Here is a 20142-nt window from a genome sequence, read left to right as displayed (position 1 = left end):
TTTGCACAAGACTGACCCTTGCTTCAAAGTGGGTCTAGAGGCTGATCTTTCCTCTAAGAAAATCAATGACATTGCGAACTGATTCAGGTTACAAACTCATGATTGCTTTATGGAGATTTTGGTGATTTTTGTTGAGCTTTTACCATAAAATCGGTACGGCTTTGGGTTGATTCCAATTCATTTTTTTTAGCAATAGCTCAACCCTACCCAAATTGCGTCCTTACTAATCAAGGGCTTAGATTCACCCATTCACAATCGGACGGGAAAAAATGGTTGATTCAACCGCTGTTACTCGAGCCACTTGTGTGCTGAATCATGTCAGTTCCAATCGATCAAGGAACGGTTGATCATTTTCAAAAATATGCTAAAAGGCTGAACCATCCTTGTGACTGAGTGCAATTACAACCCCACATTCACCCATGTGTAGTGATCGTGTCCGTTGATCTAGTTGTGTAATACTGCTCGATTTCTGCTGGTCCCACCTTGATTCGATCATCGCAACTCCGTGGGACGGAAAACAGATTCTGTCATTTCCCCCTATTTCAGATTCTGTCATTTCCCCCTTAGAAATAGGTGAAAACACTTGGTTATTCCCCAAGTCAAAACTCTTTAGAATCTAATTAGGACATTTCTAAACTTTAATTCTTTAAATTAATGAAAAGACCACCACCTTAAGTCACAACAAAAGACAAGTACTCTTTATATACAAACAGATGATCACACCATTGGCTTGAGCTTGTAGGCAAAGTTACACTAAATATTCTTAAAAGATTATTCATCACCACTTTCTTTTAGTTCCCAATGATGAACTTTACAGAGATTATCGATCCGAGATCCATCGACAAAAGCTGATCAATTGCCTAGAGCCTTTCAAAATCAGTTTCCTTCTCGATTTTGGGTAGGTGTATTAGATACCACAGCAAACAATTTAGAACTATTGTCATCTCTCAATTTTGGGCAGGTGTATTAGATTCCACAGCAAACAATTTAGAACTATTGTCATTGGTTTCCTGCACTGAATTCTGCTGATCATAGGGAAAGTTTGTTTCGGAGTAGAGGCCGGGAATTGAATCATCTTCATCATCTTCATCCTCATCTTCATCATCTTCATCCTCATCTTCATCTTCATCTTCATCGTCATTGTTACCATGATACGTCTGGAGATAAGCCTCATCACCTTCATCCTATTATAGAAAAGGAGGGTAAAGAAAATAAGCAAGATAGTCAACTACACTCAAATATCAAAATAAGAGACAAAATCGGTTTAGATATCCACCTCTGTATCTTCATCTTCATTAGAATACGTGGAATCCAATTTCGCGTACAGCTCCTCATCGCCTCGATCCTTCACAGTTTCCATTTGATCCTGTTCACGAAAATGAGTGAAAATGGGAAGAAAATATGTCTTAAGGAAGAGATCTCATAGTACATTTTTATTTTTATTTCTTGAAAATGAAAACATGTTGAGAGTGGGATTTAAGCAAACATGGATTTTGATTAGACTAAGCAAATAATATTTCAACGAATAGGACAGAGTGGACAGAGCTCAGACCAGTTCTGATCTTAACACCTCCACCCTTTTCTGCAGTGCTGAGACATGATTACATACTGCCTGTTCATCAAACAAATCAACAACTTATTAGGCCATGCAAATCTTCAAAGCAAACTAGAAATGCCAACCAAAAAATCTAGTAAGCGTGGTAGTGGTATTTCTTTTCTTTTTCTTTTTCTTTTTTGTTTAATTTAATGTTATGGAGATACCTCATGCCTTTGAAGCTCAATCGAGCGAGCTAAAGCCTTCCGCTTTGTCAAGAGATTCTTGGGCCTCAACAGCTGAGGACGCCGATAGTCCTTTCCTCGGAAAACAATAATGGCATACCCTTTGGAAACCTTGTCCACAGAAACCAAAATACCACCACTTTCGGCCTCCAATGACAGTGCAATATTCCTGACCTGGGCAAAGTTCTTAGCTTTCACGATAATCTTAACTAGCTCCCGGTACTTCCAGTGCAAATGCATATTCTCGACCGTACCATCAAAAACTCCCCGCCTCCCTGAAACAAAAACCATGTGTTTTCTGATGACTCATTTGGGACAAGCAAACAAATAGACTGAATGGGTACTCGTTAGATAAGTTACCAAGGAGTAGAAAAGCTTTCATCCTCAAACCAAGCTTGCGGAACATAAACCTCTCTTCATCAGTTATACTTTCTGGATCGGTAAACCGCTCTGCCGGCTTCAAGAATTCCTCGACCTTACTTAAAGCTTTTTCTGCTTTCATTAACTTTCGCTCGGCCTATTTTTTTTTTCCATACCAAAGGATCAGACAATACCACATCTATTTTCATCACAAACATATTTTCCCTGAATAGCATATGCACATGCATTGGCCATTAAATGACCCATATGTCATGACATATATGATAATATAATAGCTAGTTTAGGCATTGTCATTGAATGTCATGTGTGTTTCCAGGTTGATATGATCCGCACATGATTCACAAAATAAATAAGGAGAGATTTGTTATACTCAAGTAGCATAGTTTCTAAGTTAAAGATTAGCTAGCCCACTGGAGAAGACTCATTGCAACCCAGTCATCAGTGAAAAGATTATTCATTGGTTTAAAAATTTCAGGGCCACTTAGTTGCAGGCTTTCGTGGAGAAATTGGGCACATACATAGGACATTTCCAAGAACTTGAACACTGAGGCCATGTCTGGCTGCCAGGATTTTTTTCTTTTTTCTTTTTCATGATAAATCGGTGTCTCCTAGTGGTGAGAGAGGGGTAGGACAGTGTGAAAAGGAGAGATTTGAGAGGGCATGATTGAGATGAGCCTGAGAAGTGGCTAAAAAATAAGGAAAAAGGCGATCCGATTTCGAGTAGAGTTTTTTGTTTCCTGATTTTTGCCGCTTGTCATCACTTGGGAGACACTAGTTTCCTGTTTTTTGTCTCGTGGTTTTTAGCCACTTCGCCCTCATCACCACTTGGAGACACCTATTTATCATGAAAAAAAGGTTCATGGTAGCCAAACTTTCCCTAGCTGTTTGGATAAAAGGATTTTATTACAATCCTGGATTTTACAAGCTAAAACCTGGATTTTACGATTTTAGCCTATAAAATCAGGTGTTGGTTTGTAAAATCCAAGCTTTTACAATCCGGGACTATAAGATCCATGTATCCAAACAGCTCCTAAATCTAAATATTCAGTATTCTGATTCACAAGTTCAATAAACTTACAAGAGCAAGCTTCCACTCAAGCTTTCTAACCAGGTCTGCATGCCTGGCCACTTCCGCAGCTTTCATCATCTTATTCCTTTCATGATCATCCAGCCTCTTTCCCCATCGGGCATTGGCCTCTAGGGTTTCTCCAAGCGTACCAGTACTGCCATGTTGTTCAATTGTCTCAACATTCAACATAACTGAGGAGGTGGCTCTCAACCGTGCTTGCTCCTCTTTATCTTGGAGGGCCTTCGCCAATCTCTCCCTTTCCACTAATGCCTCCGTCACTGCCCGGGATAAGAAATCTTTACCCCTATAGAATACAATATAATCTTTGTTTCTTGTAAGAATTATACCACCTGTTAATTTCTGCAATTTATCCCACCAAGATCTAGTGAAAACACAATTCAGATTAGAAGAATATAATTAAACGCACAGCATATAAACGAGTTTGCCAAAAAAGGCTGCCCCATAAATGGAATATAAGTATTACCAACGTATACTACCAACTTATGCTTTGAACTTAATCAGGAGATTAGACAGTCACCACAAGACAATTTCCGTGTGACTAATGAATAATGAAGAAGAATTTATCCCATAATGTTGTCTGTATAAAAGTATAGACTTACTTTAATATCTTCAGCCATTCTCTCGCTGCTAGTAAGTTGTACACCACGCTTCAGAGCAATCTTTGCAACGGAACTTCTCTCCCACAATTTCATCATCGCCACAGCCAACCCTTGGTGCTGTCTGCTTCTTCCTAGGATAACAAAGTTTAAAAAATGACACAGCAATAAGAAAACACACTTTAAAACTCATCAAATCATGTCAATTCAGCTCATTCCAAAGGCTATATTATTTACTGTCGCACAAAATTACTTTCTAAATTCCTTGCAGAAAGGAATTTATCTAAAGGTAAAGCACTTATGATATATATATATATATATATATATAGGGCAAAGGTTTTCTGAGGTATCGCTCACCGTGAGCAGCCCTCTATAAAACACCACCTGCATGTTGTTTGACTCATCCTACCCATTCATTCTATAGGATCTCACATAGATAGGGTGTCCCTAAGAAACCACCTCCATACCATAATCCTAACCATTCGATTTATAGGAGTTTAATTTGCACCCATCCATTTGAAAACCTCCACTAATCATAACCATAACCATAACCCTAACCCTAACCATAACCCTAATCCTACCTATAACCTACATAACCAATGGGTTGGATAACTCAACCAACTATGGGAAATGGGGTATCTAGGGGGCTGCTCACGGTGAGCGATACCTCAGAAACCTTTTTCCCAAATATATATATATATATATATATATATATATATATATATGAGAAAACGGTTCCTACACATATGCGTAGAGAGTTCTCTAGACACTAGCTTAAAATACAGTGGGGGCCCACATTGTTTGAGTGATCCAAGCCATCCATTTTAAAGGCCCTCACATAGATAGGGTGTCTACAAAAAATCAGATCCATAGGATCATCCCAACCCTACGATTTGTGGAGGTAAAATGGATATCTTTAAACCTTCACAAATTAGTCCAATTTTTGCCTCCACAGTTCGAATGGTTAGGATGATCCTATGGATCTGATTTTTTGTGGATACCCTATCTATGTGAGGGCCTTAAAAATGAATGGTTTGGATCACCCAAATAATGTGGCCCCCATTGTATTTTAAGCTAGTGTGTAGATAACTTATCTACACATGTGTGTAGGAACCGTTCTCTCTCTCTCTCTCTCTCTCTCTCTCTCTCTCTCTCTCTCTATATATATATATATATATATATATATATATATAGAGAGAGAGAGAGAGAGAGGAAACGGTTCCTACACATGTGTAGAGAGTTCTCTACACACTAGCTTAAAATACAGTGGGGGCCCACATTGTTTGGGTGATCCAAGCCATCCATTTTAAAGGCCCTCACATAGATAGGGTGTCTACGAAAAATCAGATCCATAGGATCATCCCAACCCTACGATTTCTGGAGGTAAAATGGATGTCTTTAAACCTTCACAAATTAGTCCATTTTTTGCCTCCACAGTTCGAATGGTTAGGATGATCCTATGGATCTGATTTTTTGTGGACACCCTATCTATGAGAGGGCCTTAAAAATGAATGGTTTGGATCACCCAAACAATATGCCCTCCACTGTATTTTAAGCTAGTGTGTAGATAACTTATCTACACATGTGTGTAGGAACCGTTCTCTCATATATATATATATATATATATATATATATATATATATATAAGAAAAGTGTTCCTGCGCAGCTGCTCAAATAGCTTATCTGAGCAGCTGCTTCAAAAACTCATGTGGCCCCACATTTTTTGGGTGATCCAAAGCATTCATTTGGAAGGCCCTTCCATGAAGAGGGGGTGTGACAAAAATGAGCCCTTTAGGATCATCCTAACCCTGCCATTTGTGGAGGGAAAAATGGTCAGAAACAGTGTCTGTCCATTTTCCCCTCCACCTTTGATTGAGTTAGGATGATCCTATAGAGCTGATTTTTTGTACACACCCTATCCATGGAAGGGCCTTTCAAATGAATGCTTTGGATCACCCAAAAAATGTGGGCCACATGAGTTTTTGAAGCAGCTGCTCAGATAGCTTATCTGAGCAGCTGTGCAGGAACACTATTCTCTCTCTCTCTCTCTCTCTCTCTCTCTCTCTCTCTCTCTCTCTCTCTATATATATATATATATATATATATATATATCTATAGAGAGAGAGAGAGAGGAAAGGGTTCCTGCAAACGTGTGCTAGTAAGTTACCTGCACACGTTTGGAAAAACAGGCTGGGGGCCCACATTTTTTGGGGGTCCAAAGCATTTATTTGGAAGGCCCTTCCATGGATAGGGTGTGGCCCAAAAATCAGCCCCATTGGATCATCCTACCCTACCATTTGTGGAGGGGAAAAATGGGCAGAAACATGGACACACAGTGTCCCCCCCCCCCCCCCCCCACAAACCTTTGATTGGGTTAGGACGATCCAATGGGGCTGATTTTTGGGCCACACCCTATCCATGGAAGGGCCTTCCAAATGAATGGTTTTGATCCCCCAAAAAAGTGGCCCCCGCCCTATTTTTGCAAACGTGTGCGGGTAACTTACCTGCACACACACACACACACATATATATATATATAGAGGAAAAGGAGTGTGCGGTTGACCGCACCTAAGCTTTGGTGCGGTCGAAGGCTTAAACACATGGGTCCCACACTTTTTGTGGTGATCAAAACCATTCATTTGCAAGGCCCCATCATATATAGGGTGTGTACAAAAAATCAGCTCCATTGGATCATCCTAACCCCTCCAAAAGTTGAGGGCAAAAATGGGAAGATTTGTGGCAAACGGTGTCTGTCCATTTTGCCCTCCATTTTTGGATGGGTTAGGATGATCCTATGGAGCTGATTTTTTGTACACACCCTATCTATGATGGGGCCTTGCAAATGAATGCTTTGGACCATCCTAACAATGTGGCCCACATGAGTTTTGGGCCCTCGACCGCACCAAAGCTTGGTGCGGTCGAGCGCACAATCATTTTCCTCATATATATATATATATATATATATATATATATATATATATATGAGGAAAGTGAAGCTACACACTCGTGTAGCTAACTTAGCTACACCGACGGCTTAAAATACAGTGGGCCCACATTGCTTGGGTGATCCAAACCATTCATTTGATAGGCCCTCACATTGATAGGGTGTGCCCAAAAAATCAGCTCCATTGGATCATCCCAACCCTTCAAACTGTGGAGGCAAAAGAATTGTGAAGGTTTTTACACGTCCATTTTTGCCTCCACAAATCGTAGGGTTGGGATGATCCTATGGAGCTGATTTTTTGGGCACAACCTATCTATGTGAGGGCCCCTCAAATGAATGGTTTGCATCACCCAAACAATGTGGGGCCCACTATATTTTAAGCACGAGTGTGTAGCTGCACCTCTCTCTCTCTCTCTCTCTCTCTCTCTCTCTCTCTCTCTCTCTCTATATATATATATATATATATATATATATATATATGAGAGAACATTTCCTACACACTTGTGTAGGTAAGTTACCTACACACTACCTTAAAATACAGTGGGGGCCCACATTGTTTGGGTGATCCAAACCATTCATTTGAATGGTCCTCACATAGATAGGGTGTCCACAAAAAATCAGATCCATAGGATCATCCTAACCATTCAAACTATGGAGGCAAAAAATGGACTAATTTGTGAAGTTTATACACGTCCATTTTACCTCCACAAATCGTAGGGTTGGGATGATCCTATGGATCTGATTTTTTGTGGACACCCTATCTATGTGAGGACCATTCAAATGAATTGTTTGGATCACCCAAACAATGTGGGCCCCCACTGTATTTTAAGGTAGTGTGTAGGTAACTTACCTACACAAGTGTGTAGGAAATGTTCTCTCTATATATATATATATACTCTCTCTCTCTCTCTCTCTCTCTCTCTCTCTCTCTCTCTCTCTCTCTATATATATATATATATATATATATATATATATATATATATATATATATAGAGGAATAAGATTGTGCGGTCGACCGCACCTAAGCTTAGGTGCGGTCGAGGGCCCAACCACATGGGTCCCACATTTTTTGTGCTGATCAAAACCATTCATTTGCAAGGTCCCATCATAGATAGGGTGTGTACAAAAAATCAGGTCCATTGGATCATCCTAACCCCTCCAAAAGTGGAGGGCAAAAATGGGCAGACTTGGGGCAAACGGTGTCTGTCCATTTTGCCCTCCACTTTTGGATGGGTTAAGATGATCCTATGGAGCTGATTTTTTGTACATACCCCATCTATGTAAAGGCCTTTCAAATGAATGCTTTGGATCATCCTAACAAAGTGGGCCCACATGAGTTTGGCACCCTCGACCGCACCTAAGCTTGGTGCGGTCGACCGTACACTCCTTTTCCTCATATATATATATATATATATATATATATATATATAGTGTTTACCTTTTCTATTAATACAAACAATATTCATATTTAATATTCTCTCATTTACAAAGTTTACATTGTATCATAGCAATTTTTTATCAGATTCACTGATATGTGAGGGTTTTGATCATCATCCGTTACTGGTTTTGGTAGGTCGCTCATTCAATGTTTAGATCAAAGGTGTTTATTATCTGCTATGTTTTTTATTGGATCGAGGGTTTTTATCTGTTTCTTTCCATTGTGTTCATAAGTCTGACCCATATTTCTACTTGAATCATGTGTTTGAGCCGCATATTTCTGCTTAGATTTGTATCGGTTTGGATTCTAGCCATCAACATCTGTCCAAACCAGAAAATATGTTGCTCGAGAGGTTTTTTAATCTTCATACGCAAATAATATTGTCAAAGTTTTCCTCTGGCCAGCTGTCCAACTATAACCAGCAAACCATTTGCCAGCTGCCATCAGGACCTTCAGAAATATTGCAAGAAACTTAAGATAATATGGTGTCTTCAAAAGAGTGGAGAAGAGATTAGGGAAGTGGCTATGGAGATTTGGAGAGTAGGGTCACGGCTTGTGGGCTAAATTAATTGAAAGTAAATATGGGTCTCATGTTGGTCATTGGGAAACAAAGGATAAGTTTAGAAAGGCAGGGAGGAATACATGGAGGGATGTGATGTGTTTTAAAGCAAAAAGTTTCTGGAAGGGGTGAGATTCAGAGTATATGCAGATGACAGAGTCAGATTTTGGTGGGATAAATGGTGCACTAATATTTTGTTGAAGGAATCGTTTGTAGAGCTGTTTGCCATAGCATCGGATAAGGAGGTATGGGTAAAAGATTGTTTTGCAGAGTAGACAGCAAGGTGGTTTGGTGTCCGGCTTTTAGAAGGAACTTTTTTTTATAGGGAATTGGAAGTGGTGGGTAGGTTTCTGCTAACATTGAAAAAATGTTACATCAAGCTAGATGGAAAAGATAAAAGAATATGGGTCTGGAACTCAAATGGGGAATTCTCAGTTAAATCCTTTTATCATCATCTTCTACCTTGCCCGGTACCTCCAAAGTAGCCAAAATGTGGGACATTCAAGCTCTGTCGAGAGTCTGCTTGTCTGGTTGGATAGTGATCCTCAAAAGAATAGAGACCATCAATTTTAGCAGACAGAGGAAAATGATGCTCATCGAACATTGCTGAAATCCCAATAGGCAAACCAAGAGGGGGGGTGAATTGGGTCTAATTAAAAATCTCTAAAATTTGCAATTTGTTTAAGCCTTAGAAATTTAAAGTGCGACTGGCCCTTGTTGATTAATGAATAAACAAGTAAAAGATATTACCACAATCTTGCACAAATGAGAGAAGAGAGAAAGAGACAATGTACACGAGATTTATAGTGGTTCGGTCTATCACAAGACCTACTCCACTCTTCGCATCCACGCGTGAGTTCCACTATCTCGATCCTCCTTCAAATGGCCGGATCAATGAGCCAATTACAATGATCAAGCTTCTCCTTTCGTGGGCCGAAGCGTAAAACCCTTTACAACCAAGCTTCTCCTTTCTCAATGGCCGAACCGTAAAATCCCTCTCACAAGCTTCTCCTTTCTCAAGGGCCGAAGCGTGAAACCCTCTCCTCAAACAAGCTTCTTCTTCTATAGGGTTGAAGCTTAGAAACCCTCTTTACAAAAAATGGAAGGAAGAAAGAAATAAAAGCTCTCAAGCCTCTTAAAGGCAAATACTACTCTCAAGCTCACTAAATCTCCAAATGATAGAAACTAGATGCTCTTGGAGACCCTCTTGACAAGTAATGGATGCAAGTTCAAATGCACAAGTGGTAGAAGATGATTCCTTTTGATTTTGAAAGATAAAGCTCAAAGATTTGATAAAATGATGTTTCAAAAGGTTGGAATGAAGGTCTTTAATGGTGTTTAAATAGCCTTAAAGGATTTATGCCCGTTTGGCAGCAATACTGTAATTTCTGCGTTAGGTAAACCTACCCTGCGCAGGCCCCAAAGCTCTTTTGCCAGACCGGGGCGGTCGACCGGGCTACGGCGGTCACCCGCCCTTATCGGGCGCTCTTTTTTATTTTTGAATTTCGAACATCCGCGGTCAACCGGGTCATCTCAGTCGCCCGCCAAGACCTTCCTGGATGGTTTCTGACTTTTCAGAAACTCCATCCGAGGTCGACCCGAATGGCCCGGTTGACCGGCCCGCTTAAATTCAGTTGATCCTGGGATTCCAAGTATCATCCCGCGGTCGCCCGCCATAGCCCGGTCGACCGGCCCTGTGTTAAAAACTTGATTTTAAAAGGTTATTCCAAGGGACTTTGGGCTTTAAATATGTGTTTTCAAATACTTTTTGTGAGTTGTAAAGATAGATCTAAATGAGTTTTGAAAACACTAAGTCATGCAAACACTAAATGCCAAGAGGACTCCAATGCATTCTAAAAACTAAAGAACCTTGAGTCTTCTCTTACTTCGATCTTCTTGATTGCTTGCATGGCTTTCTTCTTGTCTTGAGATAGTCTTCAAACTTGATCTCGCACTTGTGGTTCCCTTGAATCTTCGATATACAATACGGCTTGATGGATGACCACCAAGACTCGACTTTCTCCAAGACTAGCCCTTGTTCTTCTTGCTCCAAGTGTTGATATGAATGTAACATGTCTAAATCACAACACTAGCAAGAACATTAGCATCATATAATCAATTTGAGTTTGTAGATCATCAAAACATAGGTAGGGTTGAACCCTTAGGCTTACAATTGCGTCCTATGTATCGAGGCTGAGGAGACCATGGACCACTTATTTGTTCACGGTAAAGTGGCAACAGAAGTGTGGGGAAGATTACTGAGTAGATTTGGGATTTGCATGGGTATTCCCGACAACTTTCCTGGAGCTCTTTGAAAATTGGGCAATGGCACCTTGGAAGCAGAAAGGTAAAATTTTATGGTATATCTCATTTTATTTTATTTTTGAAGAGGATATCTCATTTTTACCTCTCTGCAAAGCAGGGGTAAGGCCGCGTACATCTAGCCCTCCCCAGACCCCGTATGGCAATGGCAGGAGCCTCGTGCACTGGGCCGCCCTTTTTATTTCATTTTAGCTACAATTTGGGTGCTATTGAAGGAACAAAATACTAGGATTTTCAAGTGTTTCTCCAAAGGAGCCCAATTCCTATTCAACAAGGTGATAGCTTTAACCATATCTTGGGTGAAAACCTTAGGGGCACATTCGGTATCAGGAAAAAGAATCGGCGTTTGATTCTTTCTCCGTTGATACCAGTGTTTGGCTTGTCTTACCTAGTGTAAAGGGAATGGCGCGGTGGAAATTTCGGTGGAATCTTGGGCGGATTGTGTAACCACCCAAGGTAGGTGGTATTGTGATACCGGTGCACAAAATAAGCACAAAATATTGACGAGAAAATTTCTCTCCCTTTTGAGGGAAACTCTCTCTCTCTCTCTCTCTCTCTCTCTCTCTCTCTCTCTAGGATGTAGATAAACTATAGAAAATTTCTCTCCCTTGATTTGAGGGAGAAACTCTCTCTCTCCCTATGCTCATTTTCACCAAAGAAGCCTCTTCCCCTTTTTGCTTTTTATTTCTAAGCCTGTGTCCAATGATCCTAACCGTTGATCAAAACCTTTGATTAAAGGGTTTTTTAGTACTAACAATCTATTTGAAATCCAGGGTAGACCATAAATATGGTGGTCAACTAGATCAACGGCTCTGATCATCTACATCTCTCCCTATACAACCCCCCCCCCCCACTCGTGCGCCTTAAAAAAAAAAAAACCATCCCTAATAATGCAAAAAAATCAAACTTGCTGCAAAGCTGTTAAAACCTCCCTTTCTCTCTAAATTCACAGAAGTGAGATGTAAATACCGATTCCTAATTCTAATGCATCCCAAACAGCAGAATATGAATTAACATTCCCTTTACCAAGGGAATTGGAATTGGTATGGAATTTGATGTCGATACCAATTCTTGATTCCTATAATCCAAACGCACCCTAGAATGCTTCAGATTTGTATCAGCCTATGATTTGTGGCACGGTTGGAAAGAGATATGTTGTGCATCTAGTAATAACCCCAAAGTAATTCAAGCGTGGTCCTTGCCATCCCAATGAATTCTCAAATTCAATTTCAACGGTTCTAGTTTAAGGAACCCAGGTCCCTCAGGTATTGGAGGGTTGTTGAGGAACAAGGAGGGAGTTGTGATATGGGCATTTAGTGGTCCTATAGGAGTAGCAGTCTCCAGCAAAGCGGAGGTACGAGCCATTCACCAAGGCATCAAGTTGTTGCAAAAGGAAGATCTAAAAAGGGTGGTGGTAGAAGGGGATTCTCTCAATGTCATCCGATGGCTAAGAGGTCCTCATTTGGCGCCTTGGAGGTTTGCTGCATAATTTGATGAGATTCAAGATAGAATTGGATCCGCTTCAATTCCCTTCATCCATATAAGGCGGTCAGTGAACAGAGAGGCTAACAAACTTGCTAGAGAAGGAGTTGTGAGGGATAGAGTGGAGCTCTTTGACTTTCTTCCCCCCCTGGCTATTTTGATTTTTTGTATTTCTGCTGTATTTTTTGGGTCGATAGGCCCTCTTATCTCTTGTGATTCCAGGGACCTTCTCGGTCTCTGTTTCTTTTAATGAATTCAACACCATTCAAAAAAAAAACAATATGGTGTCTTCACTCTCACGGGGATCGCAAGACCATGTTATGTGGTCCAGACAACTTGGATGCCCCCACCTCTGATATTACCCTAGTTCAAGACCAGGGATTTTTTGTCACCCAGTACAGAGCACCCAAAATGTGGTTTCAGACAAAGTATCCATGCACAATATCCAGTCATGTTTTCAACAAATAATTTTCCTGATGGCATTTTCTTTTTCATTCGGACTCCAATTTATGAGCTGTTTGTCCCAACAATTTTTTTTTTTTTTTTCAGAAAGTCATTACTCAATAGTCATCATGTAACTTTAAGTCAGGGACAGTCTTCCCATTTTGTATCTTATCACTTAAGTTAATAAAAATATGGCATCACATAACCCTCTAATGTAGATATTAGGATTTATTTACATGATATTTAGTTCCATTGCCTATATATAGGCCTCATTGTATTAAGAATTATTAAGTTTGGATGAATTAAAGATTGATTGAAATTTCTCCCCTCTAATAATCTCTTCTTTGTAGTTCTCTTCTTTCCTCTTCTCTTCTCCCCTAATTCCTCTTCCCTTCTCCCCCTATTCTTCATCTATTCTTCTCCTTCTCTTCTTCTTCTTCTATTCTTCCCTCTCTTCTTTTCGTCTTCTCTTTTTCTCCCCTTTCTTCTATTTAACTTCCGGTCCTACATCACCCTCATTCTTAAAATATCCCTTCTTTCCTCTCCTCTTTCTTTTCCTTCCCCTCTTCTCTCTTCTTTCACGTCTTATCTCTCTTTTTCTTCCTACTTTGATCTCTCTCTCTCTCTCTCTCTCTCTCTCTCTCTCTCTCTCTCTCTCTCTCACACACACACACACACACACATATATATATATATATATATGTGTGTGTGTGTGTGAGAGAGAGAGAAAAGGGTTCCTACACTACACACGTGTGTAGGTAAGCTTACCTGCACACGAGTGCAAAAACAGGGTGGGGGCCCACATTTTTTGGGGGTCCAAAGCATTCGCTTGGAAGGCCCTTCCATGGATAGGGTGTGGCCCAAAAGCAGCCCCATTGGATCATCCTAACCCTGCCATTTGTGGAGGTAAAAAATGGGCAGAAACATAGACACACAGTGTCTGTCCATTCCCCCCTCCCAACACACACACCTTTGATTGGGTTAGGACGATCCAATGGGGCTGATTTTTGGGCCACACCCTATCCATGGAAGGGCCTTCCAAATGAACGGTTTTGATCCCCCCAAAAATGTGGCCCCCACCCTGTTTCTGCACTCGTGTGCAGGTAACTTACCTACACACGTGTGCAGGAACCTCTCTCTCTCTCTCTCTCTCTCTCTCTCTCTCTCTCTCTCTCTCTCTCTCTCTCTCTCTCTATATATATATATATATATATATATATATATATATAGAGGAAAAGGAGTGTGCGGTCGAGCGCACCTAAGCTTAGGTGCGGTCGAGGGCCCAACAACATGGGTCCCACATTTTTTGTGCTGATCAAGACCATTCATTTGCAAGGCCCCATCATAGATAGGGTGTGTACAAAAAATTAGGTCCATTGGATCATCCTAACCCCTCCAAAAGTGGAGGGCAAAAATGGGCAGATTGGTGGCAAACGGTGTCTGTCCATTTTGACCTCCACAAATGGATGGGTTAGGATGATCCTATGGAGCTGATTTTTTTGTACATACCCCATCTATGTAAGGGCCTTTCAAATGAATGCTTTGGATCATCCTAACAAAGTGGGCCCACATGAGTTTGGGGCCCTCGACCACACCTAAGCTTGGTGCGGTCGACCGCACAATCTTATTCCTCATATATATATATATATATATATATATATATATATATATATATATATATATAAAATACAGAAATTACGCAAATGCTAGTCGATTTTATAATTGCATGTTAAAGGAATGTACTGAAGTAACATAAACAATATGCTTTTGGAACTATCCATTCAAAAAATAAAGAAGCTACTCACTACAGTTGGATGCAAAAAATTGGAATAATTAAAGAATATGAGCAATGTACCTAAGGCAAAATGAGGAGGCAATATTCTCGCAAGCCTTCGTAATGCTGTCATTTCCTTGTTTCCAAGAGTAGGTCTCACCCCATATGGAAGAATTCTAAAGGGGGCTCTGTACCCAGGAACCACCCCCGGGAGCTGATCGGCATCAACGGGTAGTGGATCACATCCTGGCCAATCTGTAAAGCGTGGACCTAGACCATCTAAAAGCTCGTCAACTACTTTTTCGTATTTGATTTCTGGTGATGATTTTTTATCTTTCTTTCCCTCAATGGTATCTTCCAAGCTTGCATGAGGAGTACGAATCTCACTGTCAGCATCATCGTCAGTAACTGTGCTCGAGGAGTTCGGGTTTATCTCATGAACATTATGAAATTGTTTCTTCACTAGTTGCTTTGAAGGAAGCTCATAGCTTACACCTCTATATATAGAAACTGAAGTGCCAGATCTCCAAATAACCAATCCTCCAGTCTTTCTCTGATCAACATAGTAGAATCTATAGCATCAAAATGGCTTGGGAACAAATGCAAATAATTATAAATGGGGACTGAAAGAAAATTATAACACCAACAAAATTTAAATTTTAGATGATGATATTTGTGCAAATATCGGGCATTTATCTTATGAATTGAGTCAAGTATCAATAAAATAATGTTCTGCCAGTCGACAATGGTTCCAGCAACTACATTATAACACTAACAAAACCCAATCATGCAAGCTCCAAGAACTTAACCAGAAACATCGATGTAAGATTTTTGAAGGACCTTTAGAAAATACACAAGGCGCATTGAAAACAGCTTGTACCAATGAACAACCCATCTGCAGCTTTGTCATTTGCAGGGCAGCTTTGTCATGTGCAGGGCAGAGCTAAGCTAAGGATCCAAAAGAAAACAGCTTGTACCATCACACCCCTTGAAAACCTACTAGAATTTTTAGAGGGACACTGTGCTAACTAGTTTTGCAACTGCAAGTTTCTCAGTCAATATACTGACCCCTGTCAGTGAACCAATTCATTACATCCTCAACCTGCCTAAAGATTAAATTAAAATGCCAGAATAGTTTCCCAATCATCTATTAACAACACAATGAACAACCCATCTCCAAGGGTATATGAAATTTACACACGAAGCAAACCATAGATACCAGGAAGAGGAGAGGGACATCCGAAAAGAGCATTAATTGTGACGATTGTCAACTCGGAGAAAATGCTTGAGTCCATAAATCGCTTAAGGCCTATTGAGAAGTTGATGTATGCTAAGAAGACACATAAGCTGTGTTCCACAGCTTCTATGGACAGATGAAAGAAGGATTTACGAGGAGTGGTCTTGACGGTTCAGAGTTTCTGAGGGAAGGTTCCATGAGAATAATAGTAATTCTTTACTAAATAGATGCAATGTATCATAGGACGTGGCTTGGTTGCAATAGAGGAAGCTTAGGGAAATGAAGATGCAAAGTTTGAGTTGTAAGACATTTACCTTCTCAATAATTTTCTTGGAACTGAAGCTGATAACCTCAAACAAGACCTAGAACGCCACAACATTAATTGCGAACAAAAAATGGAGAGACAAAAGAGAAGTTCTTGAACATATGGCCAAGCATGAATCATAGCGAGATATTTTCAACATCCTGCCTTTTGGAGACTTGACAAAATATTGGTAGCAAATTAGGTGCTTCATCCCCAAGGGAATTCCAAAATACACTTGAGAATGATAAAAGACAGTCAGCTCTACTCTAGATCATCAAACACAACAATAACCTCATATTATGATATAAGATCCCCTTGAGACACTTCTGTTTTCTTAAGCTAGACAGTGATGTACTTAGTAGAAAACTAAAGCCAGGTCTACTTTTGAAGTAGAATACAGGCCAAAGGTGTTATTACAATAGAGCTTGCAGTTAAAAAGAAAAAATACCTTCAATTCCCAAAAAAAAAAAAACAGTTGGGCTACACTACAATAATAAAAGCATGCATTAAATGAATTTAGAGCCAACAAAATAGTGTCATGGGTATTTCCATCCATGAAAATGTTCCAGAAGAAATAAACCCATTTTGCATGTTTTTCAAGGAATCTCACTAAAGGCATTTATGGAAAAGGACATAGGAGGGATAAATCCATCCATGTCCATCCAAGATCAACAGTACATATTTTCACATCAAAGACCTTCCCAAAGATCACCCAACTTTTTCTCTATAAGAAGCTTTCAACAATATAACCATTGAACCTATTAACAAGAAGAGATAAAAGTGAGACCACCACTTTCTGGATCTCTACAAGCTCAAGCAGATCTTCTAAATGGGTAAGTACATGAAGAAAATTTGCAAGACACTCTGCGGTACTTGATCTCCAACGAGTTCAGTCAATGGACAAAATAGAATAAACCTATTGGCATCAGATTATATCATCAGGGGCAGCCTATGAGTAAAATGTACATTATACAATAATTGCAAGTTTCTAAAATAATCATCTCTACCATAGTTTAAATTTTTTGTAGATTTAATTGATAATCCATTAACTAACCTCCAGTTATTTGTTAATCATCTTTTATGAGAAATGCTCGCTTAAAAAATAATTTTTCTCCATATCTGACTTTGCACAAGAAACTCATTCTCTCTATAAAATCACCTGTGCTAGAAAAATCTAACCTCATAAAGATTTTTATGTAGATACTATGGAACTCAAAAGTCTGTGTGGCATGATACAACTCTTCTCGAACATGAACCCACACCAAAAGATGAAGCCTCAAGTGAACCACCACTCTACAACATGTATGTAATGTAGAGATGGTTCTCAAAGACAAATCTGCCTACAATTTCTTAATTTATAGGATGGATGAATGAAAAATCTTCAATTCCTGGGCTGAAACTAGGAATGGTACAAAAGAACCGCAAAGAAAAGAAAACAATAACTTCATGCCAATACTTTGAAGGTCTGACTGAAAATTTCATCTCGTAATCAACTCTACATAACAAGACGACAACAAACTAGTCAGGCCCATGGTTTCAAAATTCCTCCAGGTCATCGTAGACAACCCCCAAATCGACTCCCTTTTACCTTGTCCACATTTGTTGTCCAAGTCCCCATTTTGCTTGACTCTCCCGAGTTATGACCGCGTCAATCGAGTACTCAGCCGCGTCAACCGAGTACTCGACTGCATCATGCCAAGTCGACTAGAATTTGCTTTGGCCAGATTCTGACCCCATTCGCGTTTTAAAACATTGGTCAGGCCAGAACTTTTTTTTTTTTGGGGTGGGGTGTCAAAACAGAAATTAAGCATCTGTTTCCACGATATAATTGCACCTCCATGTGGTAATGATGCTATTGAGATTTCGGTACTGCATATGATCCAATACTGAGAATGTTGTTATCGTGAACAAATTAGTTGTGCATATGGAAGAAAACTTGGAAAAAGAAAAGGAAAACTAGGATAAGTAATATTAAGTATATAATGATGATGAGTTTCAGCAAGAATCAAACCTCCAAGATCTCATGCATTCTCTTCATATTAAGCGCTGGAGCACCTTCACATTTGAGCCTAACAACCTCAGTTGTCTTCCACTTCTCATGAATCACATCAACAATATCCTTAGTAACACCAGCCCCTCCTATCTTTGTCCTCTCCTTCATCCTAACCGCCAAATTCCTCAACCTCCTAAGCTCCGAATCCGGTAGCGTCAATTCCGCCAATGAAGTCCTACTTCTCCTCTCCCTAATTGAATTCCTTTTATCCCCTTCAACAATTGTTGGCTTCTCCCATGGAAACAAAACTTTACCACCATCCTCAAAACCAATATCTACACCCAATGGAGATTCCTTTGAAAACCCACCTCGCGTGTTTGGTAATACCCCTTCTTCCATGTAGAAAATATCCTCCACTGATCCTTTCTCAGGCACTCTCTCTCTATTCTCATTCATATTATCAACATACCCAAATGTTTTTAATTTCTCTACAATTTTCTCCATTGTACTACTACTACTCTTCTCATCGTCCTCGCTCGACGAGCCGCCATTTGTGTAATCCACAATGGGCGGCGGCCTTTTAGGGTTATTTTGGTGGTGGGTTTCGCTCCATTTATCAATCCATCTCTGGTTAGAAGAATCAGTACCAGAGTGGGATTGAGAAATTGGGTTTTTTGCAGCAAATTTGGCAACAAAATTAGATTTTCTTCTAGGGTTTTTCTGTTGCATGGAGTCCATGTTGTCAGTCAAACAATAATGATGGTTTTTGGAGGAAATTGATGACTTATACCTGAAAAATTGTAGACGGTAGCCATGGAATTTAGAGAAGGAACTCTGAAATGAATCCAAGAAGCTTGTTGGGTAGAATTGGCAAGTGGGTGCAAGAGCCATGAGACCCAAAAAAATAAGATTAAAAGTAAGAGAGATGAATAAAAGTCTGAGAGAACTGGTTCTGCAACTGCAAAGAGCAATTGAAGGACATTTTTAAGGACTAGTGGTTTTTATGGGTTTAACGACCTTAATATAAACCAGGAGTAGCTCTTGCTCTCTTTGTCCATCCACAAGAGTGAAAATATCAAAACAGCGCACTATATGTAATGGGAGATGATTATTTCGGGCGCATTATCCTGCAGTGGGGTGAAAAAATAATACCCATTTATGAAATAAGGGATTTGCTAGGGACCATCGTAGAAAGGCATTTCTCGGCTGGCTGTTGCATGTGAGAGAAGCCACCTCATGAATGAATGGATAAGACATAATCTACTGAAAATTAAGACTGTGTGGCTGCTCTCACATCCAACAGCCAGCCGCGAACTGGCTTTCTGGGATGGTCTCTAGCAAATCCCATGAAAATTGTAAAGCGGCCGTGTGGCTAGGTGTAGTGGGGGCCGTGGGGCCAACTATTTAGATTATCTAAACCTTTCATTTGTTGGCCACCTTTGAGATAAATAAAATGATCAAATGTCAGCCAGAAGTGGGGTGAATTTGAGCAGATCCTGGAACTAAGAGGGACCGAGACTGCCGAGTGGAGTGAAAAAAATGGGGGTGAAGATCAACCTGGATTCCTTGTTAAACGGGAAGGATGGGCAAATCCGAAAGGATTGAGGATTACATTGAGAGGAATCGTAACACTTATAAAGGTGGGACGAAGCTCTGGGAAGTAAAAATGGAGCCAGAGTTATAGAATCCAGAGTGGGCACCTGATGACCGTGACTACTACAACTCAACTAAGCCTTTGTCCCAAACTGGTTGGGTGGACTAATGAATCGTTTAGAAAAATTTCATGAAGGAGGTGAAAG

At 40.1% G+C, this 20142-nt stretch overlaps 1 protein-coding gene across 1 annotated transcript; it reads right to left on the bottom strand.

Moving 5' to 3' along the window:
* Nucleotides 1–620: 620 nt before the first annotated feature.
* Nucleotides 621–19420, bottom strand: CFM3A (CRM family member 3A). Its single transcript, XM_077391958.1, has 9 exons — nt 18362–19420; nt 14891–15362; nt 3850–3980; nt 3239–3589; nt 2140–2296; nt 1762–2054; nt 1553–1612; nt 1277–1366; nt 621–1184 (listed from the first exon to the last, which is right to left on the bottom strand). Exons 1-9 carry the CDS (start codon nt 19232–19234, stop codon nt 948–950), a joined length of 2664 nt encoding a protein of 887 aa, XP_077248073.1. The 5' UTR covers nt 19235–19420; the 3' UTR covers nt 621–947.
* Nucleotides 19421–20142: the final 722 nt, after the last annotated feature.

This window comes from Tasmannia lanceolata, unplaced genomic scaffold, assembly GCF_043159265.1.
Source record: "Tasmannia lanceolata isolate RefF3 unplaced genomic scaffold, GAP_Taslan_0.1 ptg000012l, whole genome shotgun sequence".
Classification (NCBI taxonomy): Eukaryota; Viridiplantae; Streptophyta; class Magnoliopsida; order Canellales; family Winteraceae; genus Tasmannia; species Tasmannia lanceolata.
Note: the sequence above shows the minus strand (reverse complement) of the source record. Positions and strands in the feature narration are given on the sequence as shown.

What these genes read in the sequence shown, in the direction of transcription:
- CFM3A (XM_077391958.1), bottom strand. Translation starts at nt 19,234, where the DNA reads ATGGCTCTTGCACCCACTTGCCAATTCTACCCAACAAGCTTCTTGGAT. An exon ending in GAAAGCTTTTCTACTCCTTG is followed by an intron (nt 2,055 to 2,139) that starts GTAACTTATCTA and finishes TTTTTGTTTCAG; the next exon opens with GGAGGCGGGGAGTTTTTGAT. An exon ending in TTGAGCTTCAAAGGCATGAG is followed by an intron (nt 1,613 to 1,761) that starts GTATCTCCATAA and finishes TTTGATGAACAG; the next exon opens with GCAGTATGTAATCATGTCTC.